Source organism: Gopherus flavomarginatus, chromosome 5, assembly GCF_025201925.1.
Source record: "Gopherus flavomarginatus isolate rGopFla2 chromosome 5, rGopFla2.mat.asm, whole genome shotgun sequence".
NCBI lineage: Eukaryota > Metazoa > Chordata > Testudines > Testudinidae > Gopherus > Gopherus flavomarginatus.
The window spans coordinates 86,684,102-86,700,632 of NC_066621.1; the positions used below are offsets into that span (position 1 = coordinate 86,684,102).

Below are 16,531 nucleotides of genomic sequence, written 5' to 3' on the forward strand. Positions count from 1 at the left end.
CGTCAGACCTTTTAATCTGGCCCTCGAGCTCCCACTAGGGAGTGGAATCAGAGGCTTGTCCCACTCCATGCATGCCATGGCTCCACACAGCTCTTGGAAGCAGCAGCATGTCCCACCTCCAGCTCCTACACGTAGGGGCAGCCGGGGGCTCCACATGCTGCCCCTACCCCAAGTGCCAGCTCTACAGCTCCTCTTGGCCAGGAACTGCGGCCAATGGGAGCTGCGGGGCAGCACCTGCGGACAGGGCAGTGCACAGAGCCACCTGGCTGGCACTGCACCTCCACATAGGAGACGGAAGGGGGACATGACGCTGCTTCCAGGAGCCACTTCTGGTAAGTGCCACCTGGAGCCTGCACCCTGACCTCCTTCCACCTCTCTAACCCTCTGCCCCAGCCCTGATCCTCCTCCTGCCCTCCAAACTCCTAAGTCACAGCCTGGAGCACCCTCCTGCACCCTAAACCCTCAGCCCCAGCCCGGAACCCTCTCCCACACACTCCAACCTCCTGCCCCAACCCAGAGCCCCCTCCCACACCCTGAACCCCTGATTTCTGGCCCCATCCTGGAACCCACACCCCCAGCACAGAACCCATACCTCCCTCACACCCCAACCCCTTGCCTCAGCCCAGAGCCCACTCCCGTACTCCAAACCCCTCTGCTCCATCCCCAGCCCCCTCCTGCACCCCAAGCCCCTCATCCCCAGCTCCACTCCAGAGCCCGCACCCCCAGCCGGAGCCCTCAATCCCTCCCACATCCCAACCCCTTGCCCTAGCCTGGAGCCCCCTTGCACACCCTAAACTCCTCATTTCTGGCCCCACTCCAGAGTCCGCACCCCCAGCCGGAGCCCTCACTCCCGCCGCACTCCAACCGCCAATTTTGTGAGCATTCATGGCCCGTCATATAATTTCCATACCCAGATGTGGCCCTCAGGCCAACAAGTTTGCCCACGCCTGGTCTAGAGCCTCCATTCTCAGAACAAGTTTAGCCTGGGCAGCAGCAGGGTGAGCTTTCCCCCACCAGCAGCTGCCAATGTGCTTCAGCCCAGCCCTAAAGAGACCTGTACCCCTTTTAGGGGTCAAAACAGAATCTCATTTCCATGCTACATTCAGTCTTGGGCCTTTCCATTGAAATTGCCAACAGCAAGCTAATTCGTGCCAACTATGCAGGTGGGTGTAGTGATGTTTGTCTGGACTGAGGCCATCTCCCTTTGAACTGAGTACTAGCCTTCCCTCCATTCACAGACTGGTTCTGCAACTGCTGTGGTCTCCCTCCTGGAACCTACAGACACAGAGAATCCAAACAGTGTCACGCTGGGTTTCATGGGTCTTCAGAGATCAGCTCTGAATCTACTTAATACAGTTCCAAGATGTTAGCTCATGGAATTCAAAGCTGAGTGGCAGGCACTGAGCATGGCCAGGGCACATGGTTGCTGGGTGGGAGAGTGGCAAGCAGAGGACTATTTGCAGGGGGAGGAAATCACCAGCCTAGAATAAGGCAGGTCAGTGCTCTCCAAGTTGGACTTGAGATGATCATAGAACACAGGAATTAGACAAATGTAGCAGGCCATCAGCAACCCAACTACAACAGCAGTCACTGGCACAAGCTTCAGAGGAAGGCTTTCAAACCACACAAAGATCACAGGGCTGGGCAGTTAGAAATTACAATGGATAGATAATTACCTCAATGGTGGGAGAGGAGATTCCTTCCACAGCCCAGGCACACATTCCAGTCAGCCATCCTGCCAGATGAGAACCTCCTGAAATCCCACCTACCATTTCAGTAAGATATGAAATTTTTCACTTTGTACCCTACACTGTTATGTAGAGTTGCTGTGCCCTGCCTCTGAGCTGGCTGGATTTCAGTGATGCCTATTCATGCAGTTTATAAAATACACTGGGATCCCTTGGGATAAAAGCTCTACAGAAACACTGGAGATTATATCAGCACACAACACATAGCAGAGGATATCCTTGGTTTGGGCCCATCACTCCGTGGTTCTTGTTGGTTCTGATCTAACCACTCCGTTAAGCACTGTGGCCTTTGTCTGAGGTGAATGAGTGTCATTTAAATCTTCAATTCCTGGTGTTTACAAACAACTGCCGGCTCCACCTTAGCAAATATCTGAGCTTCTGTCACTGAAGCATTAAATGGCACAAACCTGCACTCCTCCAACACAACCACAGCGTTATTGAGAACAGGGTGATGATCAGGGACAGCTATAATGCTGGGGATTTTAGACCCTGGAAACAGGATCAGGAATCTGGCAAACCAATACACTATGGACAAGAATTTAAGGGTATGTCTACACTACAATAAAATAGCCGCATCTGGCCCACGTCAGCTGACTTGGGCTTGTGGAGCTTAGGCTATGGGGCTATAGAACTATAGTGCAGATGTTTGGGCTCGGGGTATAGCCTGGGCTCTGGGACCCTCCTCCCTAGCAAGGTCTCAGAGAACAGGCTCCAGCCTGAGCCGGAACATCTATACTGAAATGTTATAGCCCCGCAGCCTGAGCCCACGTCAGCTGACCCAGGCCAAATGTGGCTGTACTGTGGATCTTTTATCACAGTGTAGACCAGTGGTTCTCAAACTTTTGTACTGGTCACCTCTTTCACATAGCAAGCCTCTGAGTGTGACCCCCTCCCTTACAAATTAAAAACACTTTTTAATATATTTAATACCATTATAAATGCTGGACGCAAAGCAGGGTTTGGGGTGGAGGCTGACAGCTTGCAACCCCCCATGTAATACCTCACAACCCCCTTAGGGGTCCCGATCCCTAGTTTGAGAACCCCTGGTGTAGACATACCCTCAGAGACACTTTGGCCAGGGACTGAATTTTTCCACTCATCCTGAGCAGCCAAGGCTCTCTAGACACAAAGTAGCCTGGAAAAAGCCATCGTTTTAGGGACACACAACAATAGTGAGAATCTTCAAAAAGCTGGAGTGGCATCACTGAAGAGGAGAAAGGAGCCAGACTCCAGCCAAATGTCCCAAACAACCCAGAGAAGGGGATAATACCAGTGCAACTTTCATTTCTCCAAGGGATCTGATAGTCTTCAGGCCTGGGATTCTTTTCTTTCCTCCCCTCCTCTCTCCCCCTTCCCCCGCTCCCCCGACTTCTCTTCACATGTATGAACACAAACCAGGGTGCAGAGATAGTGGAGGGGTGCATGATAATGCAAGCTGAAGAAGTGGGAGAATCAAGTTGTGGGGGACTAGGGAGGGTTTCTGGCAGCAGGAGAGTTGGGCAAACTAGAAATGGTTCCAGAGCAAAATCCTGACCTGCATCTTCCAAAAACTCCAATCACAGAGATCTCAGCTGTAACTGGCAAAAGGTGTTTGCAGTGCTCCAAGAGTTAATATATTTAAATGTATGTTTGTGAAACAGGGAGGGAATCAGGAAAGTTAGTGCTGCAGCCTAATTATCACTGAAGTATCAACAATGTTAACCCTTTCCCATCTGCTTCCGGTAGCAGACACATCCAGCAAAGGCTGCCCGCACAGTCCAGCTACAGTAAAGGGTGCTGCATAGGAAAAAGGCCACAAGCATTGACTATGCAAACTGTATGGTCCCCCACCAGTTAATGTGCCAATTGCTCAGACAACTTAGATGTTAGTTACTGCCCTGAAGAACCAGGGGGAAGTGGCAATTCTGGTGTGATCAGCTAGAAGGTGCTGCAGCATGCCTTGGGTCATGGTGGGGCTCCAATGAATGCACCTCAGCAGAAGTGATCAGTCCTCACTCTAATAACTTCAGAGACAGTGAGATCTGGGAATGATTCTGAGTCAAACTGAGAACAATGGAAAATAAGAACTGCCACAGACATCCCAAAGGTTTGAGGCTCCCATCTCCCAAAATGTCACCTGTCCCCGTTGTCTGCCAGTGGTGGTTGGCACAGGACAAGCCCCTTTCCACAAGCCCACATCTGATCCCACTGCAGAGGCCCCACTGGAAGGAGTGGGGAGAGTGGGTCATTCATTACCTGCTACTTCCACAATCTGGTGCCTAGCAATATCGTAGTATGGATCATCCCAGCGCAGGTGAGTGACGGGCTCAGGGGAGTGGTTAGTGTCCTCTGCACACAAAAAAAAACAGAAAACCAGCAATTAGCAGGAAAGCAGAAACGGACCTTGAGCAGCTCAGGGAGGGGCCTGGAAACACAGGGATGAGAACCAGAGGCTCAGTGCCATGGGGAGAAGTTAATGCACTAGCCTGGCCTTCTTGAACACTTGTTTTGAAATCCTGATTGGTCACAGGACAAGCAAGTGTTGTCAAGTCTCAGCCTTGTCCTTGGAAGGCAGCTGTGCATGTCCCAAACCCCACAGCTCAGAACAGTGTCCAGTCAGTCAACTTCTGCTCAGGACTCTCCTGAGCATGAAAATTCACCCAGCATGTATGAGAGGAAAGGAGCCAAGGACATGGTCAGGGCTGCTCACAGCACAAGTGCTTCTGTACATACCCTGCTGCCTGCCCTGCATGCTTTGGCCGACTCACCTGTTCTCTCTGGGCATCAGAGCCCACAAGGGCCCAGCCAGGTATTGCACTGTGGGCTTCGGGAACAAAATGATTCACCCATCTCCATTTCCCAATCCTCGCATCCCAGATGGGACTGAGTCAGAGTGTGAGAGGGTCACAGTTCCCTGCAACAGGCCAAGGCACAATGTGTCCTGGAATACCTCTTGGCCTCAAAACAAGCCCTGCACCCAAATGTCTGCTGGCCCCAGCAGGGATGCCTACCTGACTTGGGAAAAACAGGCACTTCATCTGCTGGCCAGTTCTTATCATCTAAGGAAGCCAATTTGAGCTGGCTCAGGGACTGGTTGGTGTCCTCCAAGTTCAGGTCATCCTGCAACTCCGAGAGCGGGTCCATGGCAATGGCCCCCAAACTCAGCTGCTTGCCTGAAGAGCCTAGAAGGAAAACTACAGAGATTCTTAAGTCAGACACATACAGATCATACAACTCCACTCCCACAGCCTATCCAGAGGCTCTTCTCTTCCTTCCCTTTCCCACCCCACTTGGCGCATTGACTTCCTACCCCTTCTCCTGACTTCCCCAAAGACTGATCGCACTTTACCCTACCCTGAAACTTTCTTTCCCCCAAATCCCACCCACAGAGCTCTTCTACTTGCAGCCATGGACACCCTGAGCAGCAGACCCTTCCCTTCTACCTCCTGTTGGGAGGGGGAAAGAGCCCTAGCTAACCCTTCCAGTGAGTCTCTGCCCTGAGTCAGCTGTGGCCTGACTGTTATCCCCACCCAGACTACTCAATTTGGGAGAGACACTGAGATACAAGGGAAGGTGACAGGCTATACCAGTCCCTGCCTGACACACTGACTGTATCAGCCATTATTTCCACACAACAATGCCCCTCCCTGCCCCAGTGGAGCTGACACTGGGCCCAGCTGCTTGCACAGCAGGGCCCTGCTCTGGAAGCTTCCCAGATTTCATGTCCCCCAGCTATCAGGGAGGGTCAGGGGGCTCTTAACAGCTATCTGCACTGACACATATAGGTGCTTCAGTGCACTAGAAACAAAATCCTGTTGGGGGCAGCTTGAGGCATCTCTAGCAAAATTTCACTGACTGGACTAAAATGCAAGGAGAACACCAACCCCTCCCCCACACAACCATTCTCCATTTAGCATCTCACACAGCAAAACCCTTCTCTCCCATCCCAACACGTAGGGCAAGAGGCTAGGATACACCTCATGTTATTTCCATAGCACAACAACCAGATGCAGGCAGCACTGCATACGCTGTGCCACGATACTGAGGAGGCTAGGGAGTTTGGAGATTCCAGGGCATGAGACTCAATTGCAGCTGCTGAGAGTTTTTCCTCAATCTCACTTGGGGTAAAACGTGTGTGCGACCTCAAAATTGAACTAAAGCAACAGATCTTCAGGAAGTTCCCATTTCTTAAGGGAGCCCTCTAAGGAACAGCTGATTGAGTTTAATGCTGATGTCCTGGTGATATGCAGGAAGCTGATCGATGGGTCCGAGGTATAGATTCTGCTCTCAGGAACTAATATTAGCAGTATCATGAAGATGAGAACTCTGCGGCCAGCAGGCTGCATCCCAAAGGGAGCTATAACAAAACAAGGCCAATGATGACACCACTGTTAAGACCATGGGTGGGGGCTGAGGTGGCTTTGTAGTGCTGCAGCCAGTGAGGCATCTGCCATTCACAGGGATGCACACATCCTGGGGGTGGTTCAGAGGGGAACTCAGGCATGTGCAGGCTGTAGAAAGACGGGTTCTGGGATGGGAAAGAGTCCTGTTTGTGTGTGAATGCCCAGAATACAGTGGCTGGGAACTAAACAGCAGCAGAACATATGACCTTGCTTGAAAACTGACAAAGGAAGCTGTGGTTATAGACCCAAGGTGGCTTTTTCCTGGAGTGCAGGAAGGTGGAGTAGCTTGATGCTTTGAATTCCAAGTTCCTACAGCTGCTTGTGAGATCCAAGGGTGCAAGAAGCCTACGAACAGTTAGTGTGACCAGGGTGACATTCCAAACTCTGGAGTCTTGCTCATATACTTGGAGCTACACCTACTGCCAGGTTTGGGGTGGGGATTTTGCCAGGGCATTAATTAGAACCTTGAGAGTTTGTCCTCTCCCTTTGGCAGGGGGTGTTGGGAGCACGGATCCTTCTTTATCTCTTCCCCAGCACCTCAGAGACAGTTTTTAACTCGTCCTTGGCTCCCTGATGTCTGGGAGCTATTGCAAGTCAAGTCAGATTCCCATAACCAGAGAGAGACAGACATATATGGGCAGAGGATCTTCGAGGCAAATCAGAAACTATGCAGGGCCTGACAGATCTGCAGTCAGCTAGAGAGCCAAGCAAAACTGTTCCCTGCCCCCTCCTGAGAGCTGGAAGAGCTGCTTGACCTTCCCTTGGATCTCAGTAGGGACATGGAGCAGGACACTATGCTCCTCTGGACCATGACCTAATGCTGGAACTATGCAGCAGCTGTAGCCAAGTGACAACCAGCTCGCCACACCTAGCAACAACAGATTCAGTTTCTATAGCAACTGCAGCCAGCATTTGCAGTGATTTAGTCTGATTATAGAATCTCTAGCACCAGTATAATTTCCCCAATAACCCAGCAGACACTCAGGTGTGAAGTCTGATAACCCTGGAGGTTGCATGGAAACTGTCCTCATCTGGTCCCATCTCAGACCCTAGGTCCCTGCAAGCTGCTGTCTTAACTCACAGCAACTTTAATAGGAATGGAGGGAATTCGGGTTCAGTCTTAACTGCTGCCACCCCCTAGATCAGCAGGAAGCCTTTGACAGGAGTCCTCTACATCTTAAGGACAAAGTCTAAATTCTACCAGGCAGAGGTGGTGCTGGCCCAGGGGCAGCATGGAGCTGGGTTCCCTTAGTCCTCATCATAGGAAATGCCACAGCCTGGCTTCAGGAACAACTTGCAGCACTGAGCCACAGGCCCAAGTTATTGATTTAAAAGCCAACCTCAAGTGGATTCCACATTAGCAGGCTCCTCTCACTGGTGGGGTCTCCAATGCTGGCACCACATGGAATAGAGTGCAGAAGTCTCTAGGTTCCTTATAGTTCTGCAGTAAAAGAGGGCCTCAGTGCCATGCTTGACAGCTGATGTTTCCACCCAAGAAGAGCCCTCCCCAGCCTTTGGTCCAGAGGTGGAACTTCCCAGCCCTTATACATGCAGACAGCTCCCCAAGTCCGGAGAATGGGTTCAGGCTCCATGTGACAGAGAAACCCATGCCATGGAGATTCAAGGGGTAGCAGACTGAGCTTGCTTCATCTCTTTGTGAGTTAGTCTCTCTTGCCCCTGAGAATTTCTAAGGTGCTTTTCAGGATCCCTTCAAATACTTAGATACCCAGCGCTGAGTGCAGTACCCCAAGGGAGGTCTTCCCAGTGCAGTGTGCCCCACCCCTCCCCTTGATTTGGAATGGGAGGGCTCTGGATTGAGGAGCCCAGAACTTAATGCAAGATCCGCATGGGGTCTCCCCAAGGAATAACCTCTCTCTGTTCCTCTGAAGTCTCTGCACACGTAGTCTCTTCCTGACAATGGCTTTTTTGCAGCACTATCGCATCATGAACTTGTCTCATTTGCTGCCTCCTCCACCAGGTTCTCAGATATTTTTGCACCCCAGGCTTCCCCCTCCAACTGATATTGGGGCTTGGTCATTTTTCTTCAAGCTGCATTATTTATTTTGATACAATACTCTACACCAAAGAACGCTCATCTACAACGCCAACTGCTTTTGACATATTTAAATAAATTAAAGAAGAAATACATCATCAAGTAAAGAAGCAATTCCCCTTCCTCAACCACATCTCATATTAGTCAGCAACTGCCAGACCCAATATGGATAAAAATTCTAGGGCCCTTTGAGTTATTTCTCCGTCCCTGCTCTGCAACTCCTGCCAGTTTAATCTCTGCTGCACACATAATTATTTTGCCTTACAAGACAGAGAAGGTCCCTAACCCATTACTGCAGGCAAAGATGTTAGCAATTTTTATACAAATATACACAGATTTTTTTTTATTTTTTATTTTTTTTACGCAGTTCAGTGTCAACATCACCCTCACAGCCCATTCAACACACCAGGACTTATAACTCACCGCTTCACTAGCCCAGTCTCTCAGAAAGAGTCTGGAAAAACAGATATGCCTTGAAACCAACCAACTCAAGCACTGCAAGAATGAGTTCCAGACTCCATGATGCCCAACCCCCACCTCAAAGTTTGGGAGCGGTTAGCTCAAACATCTCAGCTGACTGCACCTGCAGAGGTATCACCCTGAGAGAGAGACACCAACCAAGCAGAGATCCTCTAACCTAGCAGAGACCAAGGAAGGAAGCAGAAAAGCTGAGCTCAGGTTTATCCCTCAGAGTCCCAGCATAAGCTGCTTATCTGTTTCCTCCAGACTCACGCACCACACAAGTTGTGCTGAATTTCTGAGGAACTGGAGTCATGTGACAGCCTTGAAAAGGCAATATATCTTTCTAGCCAGCCACAAACCCACTTCCTTCTGGCCTACCCCCTTGTAGCTCAGCCTCCTCTGCACACCTGGATACCTTGAGCCAAACTAAAGATTCAGACAGCAAGATTCAAAAAGGGAATGGACATTTATCTGAAAAATAAGAATATCAGGAAGTCTAACTGTTAATGCTAAGAAAAGTTGGAAAGGATATTAAACCTCATGCTTAACAGCATAAGAAAAATCTAACCATTAGAGTTCAGGATGAGACTTAATGAGGTGGAGGGCAGGTGGCTATTGTACCACATCTGCCTACTGCAGAGTTCTTACACTTGCATCTGAAGCATCTGGTACTAGCCACTATTGGAGACAGAATACTGGACTAGATGGACCTTGGGTCTGCTTCAGTATAACAATGTCTATGTTCCAAATTCAGCACATAGAAGGCAGTGTATCTTCACCGATTTCAAATCCCATATATGTATGAACAACAATATAAAGTGACCTCCTGGGAGCCTGATCCAGAAGAGACATTTCCCTCGCAGGGTCCCTTAATATCCTGTTGTCCCCTAGTGCCCTAGTCTATCTTGTATCCCAAATGTTAATTGTGAATGTGGATCTTTGACAAATACTTTGGGGAAAACTGAAGCATATTACAGTTCCTGATCTTTGCTTCTGTCCCATAGAAACAGTCTTCTCCTTACAGAGCTCCAGCACATCCTTAATCCTGAACTCCCCTACCCAGCCTGTCTGACTGCCCCTCCATCAAACTGAGGTTCTAGAATTTATTCTGCCCTCTATGCTCACTGGTCTGCACTCACCAGCCTGCCAAGCCCCACACACGGCTCAGTTCTCCCCGAGCACAAAGGAATAAAACCAACCCAGGCTCCTAAACAAAGTGCCCCTTCCAAGACACAGGCTGCACCCTCCACCCCCCAATCTACCTATCGACAGCCCCACCATTATCACCTCAGCAGAGCATCCTGGCTCTGTTAAATAGTGGATTTTGGCCTATCACTGCCCAAGCCTCAGGAAACTCTCCTGAATCCAAGAGTTCATAAATGATCCATTAAAAGGCCTTCAATTCCCTTTACCACTGTAAACCTGGGCATTAGCCAGTCTTGGGGCCCTGAACATTGTAAGTGCTGATTGTGTTATCTGAACAAGTTCTGCTCCCATTCTGTATGTGCTCTCCACCAATACAATACTCTTCCAATACAAACCCACAGGGCTAGCCTCTAACCCTGCTCTTCTCTACCCTATTTGCAGCTTTCCTAAAGTGGGAGGGGTGTTCTAGTAAGGCCACCTAGACACTTAAATTGTGAAAGTGCAAAGGAAGCCAGGGAAAGGCACAATGTCTAAGTAGCTAAAGGGACGATAGAAAAAGCATTTTCTGGTCTCCTCCCTCTAAAAAAGCGGTGGCCAGTGAGTATTTTGAGTACACCCCATCCAAAGGGTACAAAGAGTGGTTTCTGCTTGGGGTCCATCACTTGCCGCCAAACCCGCCTAACTTTTTTTAAATATAACAACGACACCCAGAGACTAGAAATGCAAACTAGGAGATCTCTATTTGCAGCGTGAACAACTTTTTGTCTGGGAATTTCCTTAGTTTTAAAAAGAAAACTAAAAGGTCTCAGACCTCGCTCCCGCCCAGAATGGTGGACCCGGGTGCAGCCGCAGCGCACAGCAGACAGCTCCGCAGCTGGACACCCGCCCTGCCAAGCCCCACACACGGCCCGGTTCTCCCCGAGCAGAAAGGAATAAAACCAACCCGGACTCCTTAGCCAAGCCCCTTCCAAGACACAGGCACCCGCCTATCGACAGCCCCGCGCCGGCTGCTCTGCAGGCGTCAGCTCCCTGACCCCCGTCTCCCCGCGCGGGGAGCGAGAACCGCGCTGCCCTCATCCCCCGGCCCGACCCCGCGGCACTGCCCGCTGACCGCGCGCTCCCGGGCCAAGCCACGGGGAGAACCCAGGAGTCCGGGCGGCCAGTGCCGCGCTCCCCGCCCGGACCCGAACCCCGCAGGCCGACCCCCACCCCGGCTCCTCCCGCGACACTGACCCCCGTCCGACACCTGCACCGACACCGAAGCTTCCGCCCCCCTCACCAGTCGGCCGCTCCCGGAGGTTCCCGCCTGTCAAACCTGCTCATAAACATCCGCCTCCGAACCGGAAGAGGAATCCTCTCTCCATGGAAACGGCGGCCCGCCCCCATTCTCCACTTCCGGTCCCCGCCGCCTTCTGGGTCCCGAGTGAAAGTCGTCCGGACGCGGCCGCCGGCTCCCCGGATGGTTCCACCCCAAAGGGGGAGCCGGGAGCGGGGACCCTGTTCTCGGCTCCGGTCAGGTGCAGCGGCAGGCCCCGGCCCCGGCCCCGGGCCGGCATGGAGCGGAGCCACCTCGGTGAGTGGCGCGGCAGGCGCTGGCCAGGAGGGCGGGGGCTGCGAGCGAGCGCCCGGCGGGACCCGGTCCTGGGCCCTGCGCCTCCCGTGTAACGCCGCCGCTCCCTTGTCTCCCCGCAGGCCGTGAGCAGCGCCCCGTCCGCGGCCACCCGGGGCGGATCCGAGACCCGCCCGCACAGCCTGGCGCGTCTTGCGGAGCCCTGCGGAGCCTCCCTCCCGGGCTGGCCCTGGGGCCCTCCCTCGCCCAGGAACCGGGCATGGGCGTCTGGTGCGTGGGGAGAGCCCTGCCGCCGGGAGCGCAATTCGGGCCCCGGGCGGAGCGGCAGCCGGACTGTGCCGCAGAGACAGCGCCCTCGGAGGTACGGTGGGGCTGGGGGGCCTGACAGGCAAACCCCGGAGCAGCTCCAGTCGCACCAGCTGAGGGGGGCGGGCAGGACTCCCTATCCACCACAGAGGCTTTTCCTGGAAGGAGGGGGAGGGGGAAAGACTTAGGTCTCAGCCAGGTGCCAAGCCTGGCGCTGCCCTGCTAAAGAACCCACATGTCCAGCTGTGAACCGTCTGCTGAAGCTCTTTGTTCTCTGCTGCCCGGCTCCCATGTGCAGCATTTGCCTCGGCATTTCCAGTGTGGCTGGGGGAGTCTGCAAGCACCCAACACTAGGTGTCACGCCTCACTTTTATTCAGGTCCTTATTGTCTGCCCATCACTATGGGATCTGGGTGCCTGAGTCGCTACAGAGATTGGTTGCAGGAAGTGCCAGGAGCATCAACCAGCTCCTATTAAGGGGCAGCTGCTGGGCTTGTAGGCCTATTCTGAATTCATTTTGCTTTTCAGGCAAGTCAGTCTGGCTGCTGCTGCAGTGATGAATCCATTTGTGAGAGGAGCCTTAGCTGGAGGAGGTTAGTAGCTGTATATGGAACAACATAGGAGTTCCCTTTGGGACATACTGTAAGTGTAAAGAGAGGATCTGTAGCCACTGTAACACTGTGGGGTGGTCTCACTAGGCAATGTCAGGCTTTGCCATCCATGTATTGGTCAACTTCCAAAAAATAGCCCAGGTGCTTCAGAATATGATGTTGGTAACTCATCATGGGGTATTTTTCAGTTGTCGGTTCTGTGCCCTAGTTGAATGTTTCATTGCTGGAAGGTGCTGTCTTCCACGTTCTACCGCACGGTTGAATGCATTTCAGGGGTGGGTGAAATGCTCCCTGGCTGTATAAGGGCTGCTTTGGGATGAAAGATGCTGTGTAAATGTGATCTCACTCTTTCTTTATGTATGTAAGGGGAACGATGGATTCTTGGCTGTCTGTGTGAAGAGACTGTTTCTGTAGCAGGGCGGCCTCCCAGTGACCCATCTGGAAAGCTAAAGTGACACAGAGACCTGGCATAGTGAAGAGTGTTTTAAGGAGTCAGAGAGAGCTTTATTCTGGAGCTAGTGTGTAGTTACACGCAGCCCAAGAATTCAGAACATATTCTTATCAAGACATCGGGGGCCTCTTGTGGGCAGTTAAAGGGCTTATATCCTAGGATGACTCTTCTTAGTTGACTAACGTTTGATCATTCAGAGTTTGGTGCTCCCATTGAAGGTAATAGGACCTCCATGTGCCCCACGTGGGTGCTGACATTGAGCTTGGTGTCTTGCAGCTTGGTGAAGCGAGGCCGGGGGGAGGATGAGGCAAACGTGTCTTTGGTGTGGATCAGTGGAAGGCTCCACATCCGAGTGCGGCATCCTATCGCTGCAGGCACTGAGTTGCTATACTGGCCTACAGAGGCCCAACCTGGTCCTGCCCAAGTGGAGGGGAGAATGCTGCAGAGCGCATCGGAGGGCATAGCTGTTCCTGATGAGAAGCAGCCAAAGGGGCAGCTGGCAATGGCAGCTGTGACAGAGACAGCAACTCCAGAAGCAGAGGCTGTGGTGCAAAAGGAAGGATCCTCTCCATGTGGGAATGCATCAGAGCCCTTTGCAGGTACGTTCCTTTCACAGGACATGCAAACTTTGTTCTCCTCTTATGGAAAGGCCATGACTACAGTGCTGTTAGGCAAAGATCACTACGTGATTCTGGGGACCCCATAACCAGAGTGTCTTCAGAGCTTGGAGCATTGGTGCAGTCCCAGAATAAGGCAGGCTTTAGGGATTGTGAATTTGGAGAGGCCTATAAATTCAATAAGAAATTCCTCCCACACCGTTGTTGTAGGGATTGGGGCCCCTCCCCTTGGGAATGGGGAAGTAATGCTGCCCTGCCTTCCCCACTCTCTCAAAGGAGGAGCGTGTAATAGGAGGAGGAGGATACTGTGTAGTGTGCCAGGGAAGAGAGAGAATCTGCCTTGGTTGTGGGATATTTAGCCTATCTCCATAGTGAGCATTATAGAGGTGTAATGGGGACTTGCCTGTTTTGTTGCTGGTCAGATACCCAGGTGGGAGGTGGGCTGCTGTCTCTGAAGTGGCTGTAACTACATACCTCACAGAACTGACTCTTCATAGCTCTAATCACAGCTGTATTTTCCTCCTCCTGCTCTGAATGTCCCCTTGCGGTTAGTGTTTGTGTAGAACTATCCATTTTTGAGGAGTCCAAAAAACATACTAGCAGCTGGGACTCAATGGCCAACACTCTGGCCCTGCTGCCCCCCTGGGCCCTGTGACGGGGCCCTGACCCTACATCACTTCAGGAAGTGGCAATGCAGAATGGAGAATGTTGCAGTTCCTAGCTTCACCAGCCATGATACAGCTCCCCAAAGTTCTGCCTGGATGTGCTGGGGTTAAAATTCCACCCCTGTTTGGAGAGAGGCATCTAAGAGCCAGATGCTTGATGTTCCTGGGTAGGGTAGAGTGTCTGTCTCTGAGTTCCTCCATTTTCTCTGTTCCAGACAGCACAAGCCTGTTGTCTTCCAATAGCCAGTGTTGATTTCCCCCCTGTTGTGTGTCTGTGCAGGGGATCCTGATAACTCCAAGGTGATGGAGAATGAAACTAGAGTCGAAGGCAGCAGGCAGCCAGCCAAACATTCCCACAGGCCGCAAGACAACAGCAGGAAGGAGGAAGAAAGCATGACCCTTGGACATGAGCCTGGGGATGCCAAGATGCAGGGGAAAGAGAACCAGCACTATGAGAGCACCTCAGCAGCTAAGGCTAACAGCAGATGCAAAGAGTACTCGGTCAAGGAGATGGACCCGCAACCAAAGGTCGAGAGAGCAGATGGGGAGCCAAAAGAGGCATGTCGTGGGAAGTCCCATCTGCCGTTGTCTCCCCCAAACGGGGTTCGACTCAGCGCTCGCTTGGCTGGGAAGCCACGCAAGGTGCATGCACTGACCAGCCAGTGCTTGCAGGAGTGCAATGCTAGGGTATCTGGGCAGGAGGCCAAGTGGCCAAGCACTTCCGAGGGAGGTGATGCAGAGACACGCAATAAAGTAGGACAGGTTTCCAAAGGCCATTCCAAACTAGAGTCCCTGGAGCAAAGGATGAAGGGCCTGTCTGATGGTCCTGATGAGCTGGACAAGTACCCAGAAGTGGAGGTCAGTATTGCATTGGAGGAGGGTCCTTCTGGGAGCCTGGGTGTATCTCAGCAGAAGTCCCTGCCACATGGGGATGAGGCGGGTGAGCGCAGGTATCGCTGTGGGGAGTGCGGCAAGGCCTTCCTCCAGCTCTGCCACCTCAAGAAACACAGGTTCACCCATACTAGCTACAAGCCTTTCCTGTGCACTGAATGTGGCAAGAGCTACAGCTCTGAGGAGAGCTTCAAGGCCCACGTGCTCTTCCATCGGGGTGTGCGCCCCTTCCAGTGCAAGCAGTGTGACAAGGCCTATGGCACTAAGCGAGACCTGAGGGAGCATGAGGTGCTGCACACGGGTGAGCGGCCCTTTGCCTGCGAGGAGTGCGGCAAGACGTTCGCCCGCCGGCCTTCCCTCCGCATCCACAAGAAGATCCACCTAATGAAGGAGCTCAACCTAGCCAACCCCAAGGTATGCAAGTGTGCCATCTGTGAACGTTACCTGGCCAACCCTGGCTCCCTGCGCAACCACATGCGCCTGCACACTGGGGAGAAGCCCTACATCTGCCCCTACTGTGGCAAGGACTTCCGGCAGCAGGGCAACCTGCGCGGCCACCTGCGGCTCCACACCGGCGAGAAGCCCTACAAGTGTCGCTTCTGTGAGGATGCCTTTCCCCAGCTGCCGGAGCTGCGGCGGCACCTCATCTCCCACACTGGGGAGGCCCATCTGTGCACAGTATGTGGCAAGGCGCTGAAGGACCCCCACACACTGCGGGCCCATGAGCGCCTTCATACCGGTGAGCGCCCTTTCAAGTGCGAGCAGTGTGGCAAGGCATACACGCTTGCCACCAAGCTGCGCCGGCACCAGAAATCCCACCTGGAGGACATGCCTTACAAGTGTGATGTCTGTGGCATGGGCTATACCCTTCTGCAGAGCCTCAAGCGCCACAAGGTCACCCACAAGGGGGCCAGAGACTCCATTAAGATGGTGGAGGCTGCGGTCTTGCTGGGCATGGACATACCAAAAGCTGCAAGGAAGAGGCTCAAAAGGAAAGTCCCTCAGGTGGCGGGTACTGAGGAGCCTACAATGCTCATGGTGCAGTCAGTGGAGATGCCAGCATCAATAAATGAGGCAGAGCTTATGATAACTACCAATGGGCATTACATTGCCACTTACCAGCCCCCAGGCAGCCCCTCCGAGTCTGGAGTGCGCAGGGTGCTGGGCAGTGCAGCCCCTGCTGGGCACCTGGAAACGAACAATGACATCATTGAGATCATGATCTCTGAGCACGAGCACAAATGTATCATCATGCAGGACGAAGGCTCCCCCAGTGACATGGTCATCATCCAGGAGGGCGTAGGTTTCGGTGCTGTAGCCGAGGTGGTGGAGGTAGAGACGGGGACCTGACACCCAGCCTCTTTCCAACCCGTTTGACTTCTCTACAGCTGTACAGAATATAAAATCTATTTTCTAACTTGTGTGTGTTGTGTCTGTGTTGCTGGGAGACCAGGCCCTACCATGGAGGATGAGTGGCCAGCAGTGCTTCACATCTGTTTGTGGAGAGGTCAGGAGGGCGTGACATAAGGCCTGGTCTACACTAGAAAATTAGGTTGGTGTAACTGTCGCTCAGGGATGTGAAAAATATGGCATAGTCAGTGCTAGGTTGACGGGAGAATTCTCCTGTTGA

General features: G+C 52.6%; 2 protein-coding genes across 6 annotated transcripts in view; one reads left to right on the forward strand and one right to left on the reverse strand.

Moving 5' to 3' along the window:
* The window catches only part of ARHGAP1 (Rho GTPase activating protein 1), a 32,086-nt gene extending 20,890 nt beyond the window's left edge, over positions 1 to 11,196 (reverse strand). For 2 of the 4 annotated variants that reach the window (XM_050955423.1, XM_050955419.1), the window contains exons 1-3: positions 11,071 to 11,159; positions 4,739 to 4,921; positions 3,984 to 4,076 (exon numbers count right to left, since the gene is read on the reverse strand). In XM_050955423.1, coding sequence (XP_050811380.1) covers positions 3,984 to 4,076; positions 4,739 to 4,871 — 226 coding nt within the window. In that variant the 5' untranslated portion in view covers positions 4,872 to 4,921; positions 11,071 to 11,159. Of the gene's footprint in view, positions 1 to 3,983; positions 4,077 to 4,738; positions 4,922 to 11,024 lie in introns of all 4 variants that reach the window. The other 2 variants (XM_050955422.1, XM_050955420.1) reach the window with 2 other exon arrangements.
* On the forward strand, positions 11,150 to 16,318 carry ZNF408 (zinc finger protein 408). Of its 2 annotated transcripts, XM_050955295.1 has the most exons (5): positions 11,273 to 11,364; positions 11,484 to 11,722; positions 12,195 to 12,259; positions 13,005 to 13,327; positions 14,291 to 16,318. In XM_050955295.1, the coding sequence occupies exons 1-5, from the start codon at positions 11,346 to 11,348 to the stop codon at positions 16,249 to 16,251; spliced, it is 2,607 nt and encodes an 868-aa protein (XP_050811252.1). In that variant the 5' UTR covers positions 11,273 to 11,345; the 3' UTR covers positions 16,252 to 16,318. The 2 variants fall into 2 exon arrangements, with proteins under 2 accessions (XP_050811253.1, XP_050811252.1); XM_050955296.1 differs by lacking the exon at positions 11,484 to 11,722 and having other exon boundaries at positions 11,150 to 11,364.
* The last annotated feature ends 213 nt before the right edge of the window (positions 16,319 to 16,531 follow it).